The 9,767-nt window shown below is 34.3% G+C and overlaps 1 protein-coding gene across 1 annotated transcript in view; it reads left to right on the top strand.

Moving 5' to 3' along the window:
• The first annotated feature begins 9,319 nt into the window (after positions 1 to 9,319).
• LOC110026619 (oil body-associated protein 1A-like) overlaps positions 9,320 to 9,767 on the top strand; it is a 12,651-nt gene continuing 12,203 nt past the window's right edge. Inside the window, exon 1 of the mRNA XM_020727622.1 lies at positions 9,320 to 9,767. Coding sequence (XP_020583281.1) covers positions 9,335 to 9,767 — 433 coding nt within the window. The 5' untranslated portion in view covers positions 9,320 to 9,334.

The following is a 9,767-nucleotide window of genomic DNA, read 5'->3' as shown; positions in this document are numbered from 1 at the left end:
TAAATTATGAAAATTATTTTATAATCTAAAAATACAAAAATAAAAGTAAAGTAAAGTGTGAAGTTCAAAAATTAACTACTCAAGTAAATGCTAATTAAAATGCAAACTTAAGGCTGTAGAAGTTAAACTAAACTAAATACTATACTTTCAAAAGTAAAATTATGAAAATTAAACAAAGTTTTTGTTGTGATGGAAAGTTCAAATTTAAAAAAGCACCCTTTAACTTTACAATGAGTATATGGATTGTGAATAAGTTAAAATCATTTGAAAAAATATATATAAACCGTTTTGTGCCAAATAGGAGCAACCTATTCTTTACCCTCTTCCGAGTGCTATAAAGAACATTAACTAACCCAGAGTTTGGTACATAATTTTGTGGTTAGGCTGGGAGGATATCGGTTGCGACTCCAGAGCTCCCACTACTCTCTCACCTGAGGGCTAACAATCTTGCATTAGTTTTCAATCAACTGAACCAAATTAGGGATTTTAATCTGTCAACTAAAAATCTCAAATTATGCATCCAACAAAGTATATTTCTCTATTTATTTTCATCCAATCTCATAGATGACATACTCTCCCATCAAATCAAATGTGATTCTCCCTAAGTTGTAGAAATCATATCTCATTTAAGAACATGTCTCTTGATCCCGAAACTGCTTATATACAACAGTATAACAATGTCTTTGATGATATTTTTCACTCATGCTTCCTTACTTTGCACCAAAACCAAAAACTTGATCTTAACAAAAATAAGAATTTAACTCTTTAATTTATATTTATATTGGGATACTACGCTAGTATACATATTGTTATCAAGTAATATAGGACTTTTTTATTAAGACATGAATATTAAACCCACAAAAAATTATGAAATATGCTCTATTAAACAACAAAATTTCTATTTTAAAAAGACAATTTGCTACAATGAAGTTCATCTACATTAAGGTTGGCATAAGCTCGTAAAGGTCTGAACTCTTAATGAAGTTCAGCATTTTGATTGTTTTGGTTTGTCATTTTTGTAATATTTTTAGATTTTTCAAGATTTTTGAATTTTTTTTTCTGATATTTTTAACAGCTCTCTAATTCAGAATCGTAGGGCACTAGTCTTTTAGAACCTGAACTACACATACGCTAACCTAAAATAAAAATAAAATAAAACACACAAAATAAAATACAATAATCGTTAAAGTTTAAATAAGACTTTCTAAAAATAGAAATTTGATTTTAAATCAATTAATTTCCTCAACAACGACACCAAAAACTTAATCCCAACTGTTTATATTCAACAGTATAACAATGTCTCTGACTATATTTTCACTTATATTTTCTTACTTTGCATTAGAGTCAAAACATGATCATGAAAAAAATAAGAATTTAACTTTTCAATTTATATATATATATATATATATATATATATATATACATATATATAAAGTATATGTATCGTTATCAAGTACTATAGGACTTTTTGATTAAGACTTGAATATTGAACCCACAGGAAAATTATGAAATATGCTCTATTAAACAACAAAATTTCTATTTTAAAAAGACAATTACTTAAACTAGAGAGGTATTCGCAGTAATTAAATTCAAATCTTTTTGGTATTTTCAATATTTTGACAAAACAGTGACAATTTAAAAAGATAACTTGAGTTTATGTAAAAGAAAAGCACTAAATTTGAAAATATTTTTCTACTTATCATGAATTAGTAATAAGCATAGGAATTCTGTTGTGGTAGTATGCAAATTGTGTTGTGCCAAATATGAGCAATTATATTCTTTACCCTTACTAAAGATGTTATAAAGAACATTAGCTAATTTAAAGTATGAATAGTTCTGAAGACAGGCTAGGCAGGGAAGATACTAGCTCTCACTCTAGAGTTCCCTCGATTTCCTCCCCCTGGGGGCTAACATTCTTGTATCATAACCTAAAATAATAAACCAAGTTAGAGGCTATAACCTGTCACTTTAAAGTCCTCTAACTCTACACCCTTCAATGAATATTTTCTTATTTATTTGCACTCAATTATATGAACTACATTCTCATTCATATAACCTCATGTGATTCTTTCCAATTGTTGACTGAAACAATACCAGCCCCGATTCTTACATGTTCTCACAACAAATTTGAACATCTGGATTGGCTAAATAAAGAAGTAAATGAAGTGCATGGATTTAAATCATCATAATTTCTTCCAACATTAAAGATCAATACTCTGAAATTATTGTCAAATCAATAAGAAATCTCAATTAAAACCAAAAGTAGTTCAAAATAGAAGATAAAAACTTATCTCAAATCCTCCACCAAACTCTTGAAATTCCTTTGAATCTCTTCTCTTTTACAATGCTCTCAAAATAAACTAAAAACAAAAGGATAAAGTAAATTTTTGTGGTGCTTGAATCTCTCCACAAGATTCTCTACGATCTTCTCAAGACTCAGCACTCTATCCCTCTTCAAGCACCCCTTTCAAATGTCTCAACTTCCTTCTTTTATAAATTTCCCAAGAGGTGCCTTGGAAACTCTTCAAAATGTGTCCAAATTTGATTTATTCTCCAAGGGATGCAGGGATGCCTCCTTTAGGGATGCCTCCTTTTGCAAGTCTTTTAATAATATTTGTGTTCCTAGTGTTCATAACCACCCTCTTTAACCAATAGGTGCCTCAAATACCTCTTCAAAATTTAACCAAATGAAGAAAACCGCTAAATAACTGCCTCTGGTGCTTAAGCGCGGGGCCTCTGGTGTGCTTAAGCTGCCTCTGGTGCTTAAGCGCGGGGCCTCTGGTGCTTATGCGCGGTCTTCTCTGTTTAATTGACACTTAACCGTCGGATCTGGCGCTTAAGTGCCAAAACACTTTAGCACAATATTCACCCTTTACTCTAAATTTGATCTTTTTTCACTCCTTTTAGCATTTTTCACCTTTTTACTTGTACGTGAAAGAAAAACACACAAATATCTTCCAAAACAACCTTTTTACTTGTACGTGAAAGAAAAACACACAAATATCTTCCATTAAAGCGCAATATCTCAAAAATAGGTATAAAAATGCATCAAAAAGTACTATATATTTTAGGTGTATCAGCGGGGGACCCCAATTACCCTCCTATCATGAGATTCAGTCTATCCTTAGCCATATTGGAGTCATTCCCATGTAGATAAAGCCAAATTCAATCATGATTGTAATGGCCTTCATGATCTACTTGTGGCGGATGAAGATCCTCTAGTCTCATATATTATTTACTTACATTTTATCTTCATAGAGGGGCCTAATGGTTCCATCATTTTTTTATCAACTTAAGAGTTCCATCTGGTCGATCTAGAGAACAAGATAAGGAATTGGAAGTTTTGGTTGCTCTATAGTATCTGTGAAGACGGGGGGATCACTACACGACTAACCAAAAAGCCGTACAAGAAAAAGAAGGGAGTCCCGTCGTGGATCTTGGGACATGTGTTGGTTGTCATGGTAAAACATTTGTCAGTTGTTCATTATATTGATCGCGTGACAGTTAACCGGGTGTTGATCCCCACACAGTTTAGTGTTTTGACTCTTAAGTTGTTGGCCACTTTGAATGATGAGTAGGAGAATAGGTTGATGGAAAAAATTTCTCAGCTTTCTCAAAAAAGAACTAATGAAGAGGGTGTCCCTTCCAATGTCAGGAGGGAAGAGGTCGAGTAAGACAATGACCAAGCGGTCAGAACTGCACCAGTACAAAACTGATTCACTATGTTTCTGAAGCAATAATTTTCATTAAAATTATTATCATCAATGGATTAACCCTGATCAAATGAACACCATCATTAATGAACTAAGGGACTTCAAGGGAGCGCAACCAAGAGGAGGAGCAAACTCCGAGCATTATTTGATTGGTTGATGAGGGATCATCAGAGAGATCATCAACACAAGGATCTCCTCAGCCATCTTCCTTGAGCTTCATCGTTCTACCTGAAAGAGGGGAGGCCAACCGACTTTCTCCTCAGTCTCCAAGTAAATTGGAAGAGCTGATGGAAGTGGAGAACTTAGTGGAAGCACTGGCAAAGAAGAGAAGGTTCAGCCAGAGTCTGCTCTAGAAAGTGGGTCGACATTTTTTTAAGAAGAAGAGCATCAAAGGAAGAGCAAGGTTCTAGCTGAATATTCTAATTCCCCACACCCACTTCTAAAGAAGAAACAAAAAGATGGTTAGGGGCTACATGAGTCCGTCGTAGGAGGGGTAGCCGAAGGCCTTCCTCAACCTAAACTCTAGCTTCTCCTAATAAACGTGTTTAAGGACTACTTCTCGCAAGCTCTGAAGCATATGAGTATGCCTCAACCATTGCTAATGTGCCTTAATTAGAGGGCTTACAGAAGTCCTTAAATATCCTTCATCTAGAGATTTAAGCCATATGATCAATCGATATCATCTTCTTGGACTCGTGATCACACATCACGTTTCCTCTCATTACTGACATGCATCAATTTTACGTGATTTTACCTGTATTTTTCCTTAAATTTTTGTTGATGTTGTGCAGGTTCTAAGTGTTAAGCACGCAAAATAAAGTCAAAACATGCTATATAGTGTTGTTCGTGTGACCATTCCTAATTTGGTCATGACCACACACGAAAATTCCATAATTAGCGTGACCATGCTATTTTGGGTGTGACCACGACGGGGTGGGGCGTGACCACGCCGCTGGGTGTCCAGAACTCATATTTTGCAAGATTTTTTACTGATTTCTTACCGATTTTGGAGTTAATGAAGAATTAACAGAACTTAGATGCCTATTTTGGATACCTAATGTAAACCTAACTATACAAAATATATTTTTATCATTAGGAAAGGGGGATCTTGGCCTTTTTTTGGCTTTAATGATGAGAGGAGGCAACATGGGCACAATTGAACTTAAGGGGTTTTCTTCCTTTGTATTTTTCTTATGTTTTCTGATAAGCTATTGTAAGAAAGAGGAGTTGGATATTGTGGAAGAGGGCACTCTTGGTATTGTAATTTTTTAGTTATAGTTTTACTTGCAATGATGAGTTCAGTATAATGCTTTTCCTACACTCATTCCAACATGTGTAGCTAAATTTTCTTTTGCCTCTCTATATTTTATGGGATGTGATTTTGTGATTTTCTCAAATGATTTCTTTCATTGTATTTTTTTTCCTGAGGAATCAAGGCTTTTCATTGTTGCGTTAAACATAGGTTTTCTTGTAATCCTGATTTGAACAATTAGGGTGTTAACATATTTTATGATTTGTGACTCCTACCCATTGTGCAGAAGAATGATATGGTTAACCACAAAATTTGGATAACATTTTATTCTGGTTTTGCATCTAAGAAAGGGGATCATTCTTCATAAACATAAAATATGCTATATAGTGTTGTTCTTGGGATGTCATGTAGATTGAGGATGCCTCAACTTCATAAATTCTAGCATTCTTTTAACCTAAACATAGGCATAAGGAGGACTTCGTATCCCTATTGATAACAATCACGTTGGGGAAAGTCTAGGAAAAACACTAATCAATACATTACCTAAATCATAGAGGCATGAGCCTCACATAACATGAAGAATAGTAAAATTTATCTACCACTATTTTTCATCTTTTCCAAACACATTATCTTTTATTTTCACTTTTAGGCGGAGTTTTAAGACTAATGTCTGTTGTGATCACACTAAATTAGGCTTAGAAGTTTAATAAACTAGAGATTCACCCTCCATAATAATTCTTAACACTTTCTCTATGGGATTGATACACAGTACTCATTAACTGCATTCTACTTGACATGTGCACTTGCATTGTACGTCCAACTTACTTTTTGATAAATTTGAGACGTTTAGTTTTTGACACCATTGTCAGGGAAATGCGTTAAAAGGAATCCTGATTTTAGGATAACTTTTATTGAACTAAAGAGAATCTAGGTTTAAGTATTTTTATTTTTTATTTTTTGTTATTTCATATTTGTTTGCATTTGTATTGTTAACATGTTTTATTGCATGTGCTGAAAAAAAAGAGAAAGTTGTAGAAGAGCAAAAAAGCCAAAAGAAATGTTTAAGTTCTAATTTTGGGTTAGATTAGAACTTAATGTGTTTGGAAAAGACATAACAATAAATCATGTGCTAACGATTAAAGCTGAATATATTCCAAACTAAGGAGGGTAAAAATTTGGTTCGAGTTCTAATTTTGGGTTTCAACCATCCATTAATCCTCTAGGTTAGACTCAAGAAAATCTTAAGCCAGATCCTAGGCTCTAAGAAAGAATCAGAAAGAAAGAAATAAAACTCACCAAAAGTGAGTTCAACAGTCCTTGATGATGAATACTCCCACTTCATTACTTTTAAGTTTTGACTATAATGAAATCACTAATTTTTTTTAATGGATTCTAAAGCCCAATGGAAATTTATGGAAGAAAAAACTACCAATTTTCTTGCCTCTATAATGAATAAAGAATCAAAAGCTTGAAATCATTTCATAATTGCAAAACTTATGCCAGGTATAAAGATTAACTAGGTGACAAAAGATAAGGCCATCATTATTTTTTGCATTTAAAAAAAAAAATCAATTGATATTGGAAATTTTATTCACTCTTCTATCCTCTCTATTATTGAGAGGAGTCCACCATATGGCCACCCAACTATTATTTATGCTTTATGCTCCATGGCGGGTGCCCTTGAGGAATGTTTTGAAGAGTTGTTATTTCTTAGATGTCTTAGGACTAGGGATACAATAACATCTTCTAAAGGAACTACTTTTAAGATTAGTGAAAGCTCCTCCCATCCCTTTACTTCTTAAGCTAAGCCCTCCACTGCTTCTCTGGTTTATAGGTTGAGTGAGGTGAGTGGTTTTTTTTCAAATATGCAGAGATGACGGGTGGAGATAGATCAGAAGTTTGACAACCATATGGATTAACATCGACAACAATTTGATTACTAGGATGATTTCAACTAAGTTTCAGTAAGCATGTTTTAGGATTGCTAATTGAACATTGGTCGCGATGCTATCTAATTCCATCACACCTGAGTACCACTACTACACTACCTCGGCTTAGCCTATGAAGGCATAAGAGAGTGGCAGTGACGAGGGAGAGGAGGAGGAAGATACATAATTTTATCATGTTTATATCTTGTGGTTATGTTTGTATGTTGTTAATGTGAGTACTTTTTTTCATTTAGGTGCATTTACTCATATTATATAACAATATATTTTTTTCATAATATATGGAAAATAAAATACCCTTGCGCACGTAATAATTTTTTGGAGTAAATTTATGATTAAATTTACATAAAATTACATACTTAACACACAATTCTTTTGTATTTACATATATAAAACTCAAAATTTTATATTTATATTTAGGGGGATTTACAAGCGTACCACTACAAACTACTAATTTTACATATTTAACACCCTAACTATTAAATTATGATCATACCACCTACCACATCCCAAAAAAAAAAAAGATAAATTGTGTAGTTCACTCAACCACATTAAGCAACACAATAAGGTTTCCCCGCACTCTAAACTCATCTCGATTTCACGCCGCCACCTTCCAATGACACCCAAGTCACCTTTTCCTCCTTTCTCTCCAAGCACGAGAAAATAGAGATTTCTTCTTTGTGTTCAAGGGAACAATTGCATGGTTAGAGCACCTAATTGTCACACCTCTGCATCCTCTCTCTAGCAATGCTAGTCATGGTAGCAACCGAGAACCCTCCTCCTCCTTCACCTTCTTACAAGTATAGTCAAGGAATCATAGAGGATACACATGAATGGCCCCCATCCCAACCATTTAAGTTATTAAGGTATAAGATTGTGATGTTCTGAACTAATGATTCTCGTTACTAATTTAACGTTATTTCTATTTAATGTAGTACTTCAATAATTTGGATTTATTTCTTTTCATGAAACTTTATTTTTTCACCTTATGATAAAAATCAATCTTTTGAATGCAAATCTTGTTTAAATGGTCCCACCATCACGAAGTTCATGAATATATCTAAAAAACGTAATAGTGGCCTTAAATGTGTTCTTTATTTGGAATAAATGTGATTTTTAAGGCTTGATGCAACCCATCATTTATATAGCTCTTTTAATGCATTAGGAAGAATGGCCAAATTTTCATCAAGTATTTTCTTTATTATCACCTCTTTGATCATAACTTTTAGCCATGAAAGAACTATTTATTTTAATTTATTACATAAAATAACTTAGGCATCATTCAAATATAACCGCAAGAGAATTCTTTATTCTCTAATTTGGTTTTGTTTTCATTGAATAAGCTTAGCCCCTCTTGTTTATTGTATAGAATCATTTATGATTATGTATTACAGTATGTTCTAGTTTCAGTGTTTATGTTCAATATATATAGCATTGAGAGCTATGATAAATGCTTCACAATTTTCGCATGGAAATTCCCATTATTCATGAAGAAGATTCATGTTGAGAATGATCTTTTATGAATATTCAATTGATGTTTAGGCAACAATTAAAATGTTTTTGAGTAGAAATAAAAAAAAAGACATTATTTTGTACTATAAAGTATTATTTTATAAGATCATTCCAATATATTATCATGGTTGCAGCTTCTATCTTCTTTTATGAGCATGCTTGAAATCAATAAGCCATAGTTTCAAATATTTGACAATTATTTAGGTTAGGATGCAGAAACAACACATTGGAAACAATCTATTTGTGCATTATGAGCTTTACATCTTTTTGTATCTTATTTGTTTAGCATTGATGTCTATTTTTCTAATTATTTTTATTTGAACTAATGTGATATATGTATAGTGTAACAAGGTTATGAGATGATTGATGTTTAGTGTGACCAAATCATTTAAGATGATTATTTCTGTTCTTATCCATCACTGGAGCCAGTCCAACCTTTTCACGGATCTATTTGTTGAATCCCAATCTGTTCGAGAGAAATGCCCAAAGAATAGAGCGTTATAGAGAAAAAGAGTAAAAACAATAGTACTGCATTGTATAGTAAAATCTCTCGTCCTTTATTCATAGGAGAGACCCTCTATTTATAGGATTAGTTCAATTACAATTACATACTATACCCCTTAGATACATCGGCATGGCGGGAGTATCTTTCACCGTACATAAATGATAGTTACAGTGTTCCCAAGTGACTTATTTAGTCTTCAGGTTCGGCGGCTTCTAGCCGACCCATCTTCAATTTGGGCGTATTAAGCAGAAATCTACTAAGTTAGATGACCATTTGATCAGACGACCGCTGAGCCGGGCAGCCAGCTAATACAAGGGGGCAGATTAACAGGGTCAGTTGATGCTTCTTCTGCCCTCGACGATAGAGAGACCGTCAATTAGAGAGAAAAAAATCTGGCAGATCAAATATGCTTGGCCCTGGCCACCTTTGGAGGGTCCATCGAAGTCATGCGGATATCTTTGAGATTTGTGCTTGCCAAGCGCAGGATCATCCGCACAGCTCGTGCGTTAACGCGATCCACGTGCCATTGAGACCGCCAATGCTACTCTACACGCGTACAAAACCCTGGGAACATACAAATATGATCAACCCCTCCTCCTCCTCCTCCTCCTCCTCAAGCAAATCTCACTACATGTCCACCGACTCCAACTCCGCCGGCGAAGTTCCCGGCGATCCAACACACCTCTCCACTTCCCTCATGAGCGCAACTAGCCTAATCCAATCCTTTGCACCCATCTCCCGCATCCATCAACACCTCTGCGCCTTCCACCTCTACGCCGATGACACGACCCGACAGGTCCAAGCCCACCACTTCTGTTCCCACGTCAACGCAGACGTCC

This window comes from Phalaenopsis equestris, unplaced genomic scaffold, assembly GCF_001263595.1.
Source record: "Phalaenopsis equestris unplaced genomic scaffold, ASM126359v1 Scaffold000387, whole genome shotgun sequence".
Lineage (NCBI taxonomy): Eukaryota > Viridiplantae > Streptophyta > Magnoliopsida > Asparagales > Orchidaceae > Phalaenopsis > Phalaenopsis equestris.
This window is presented reverse-complemented; position numbering and strand designations above follow the sequence as displayed.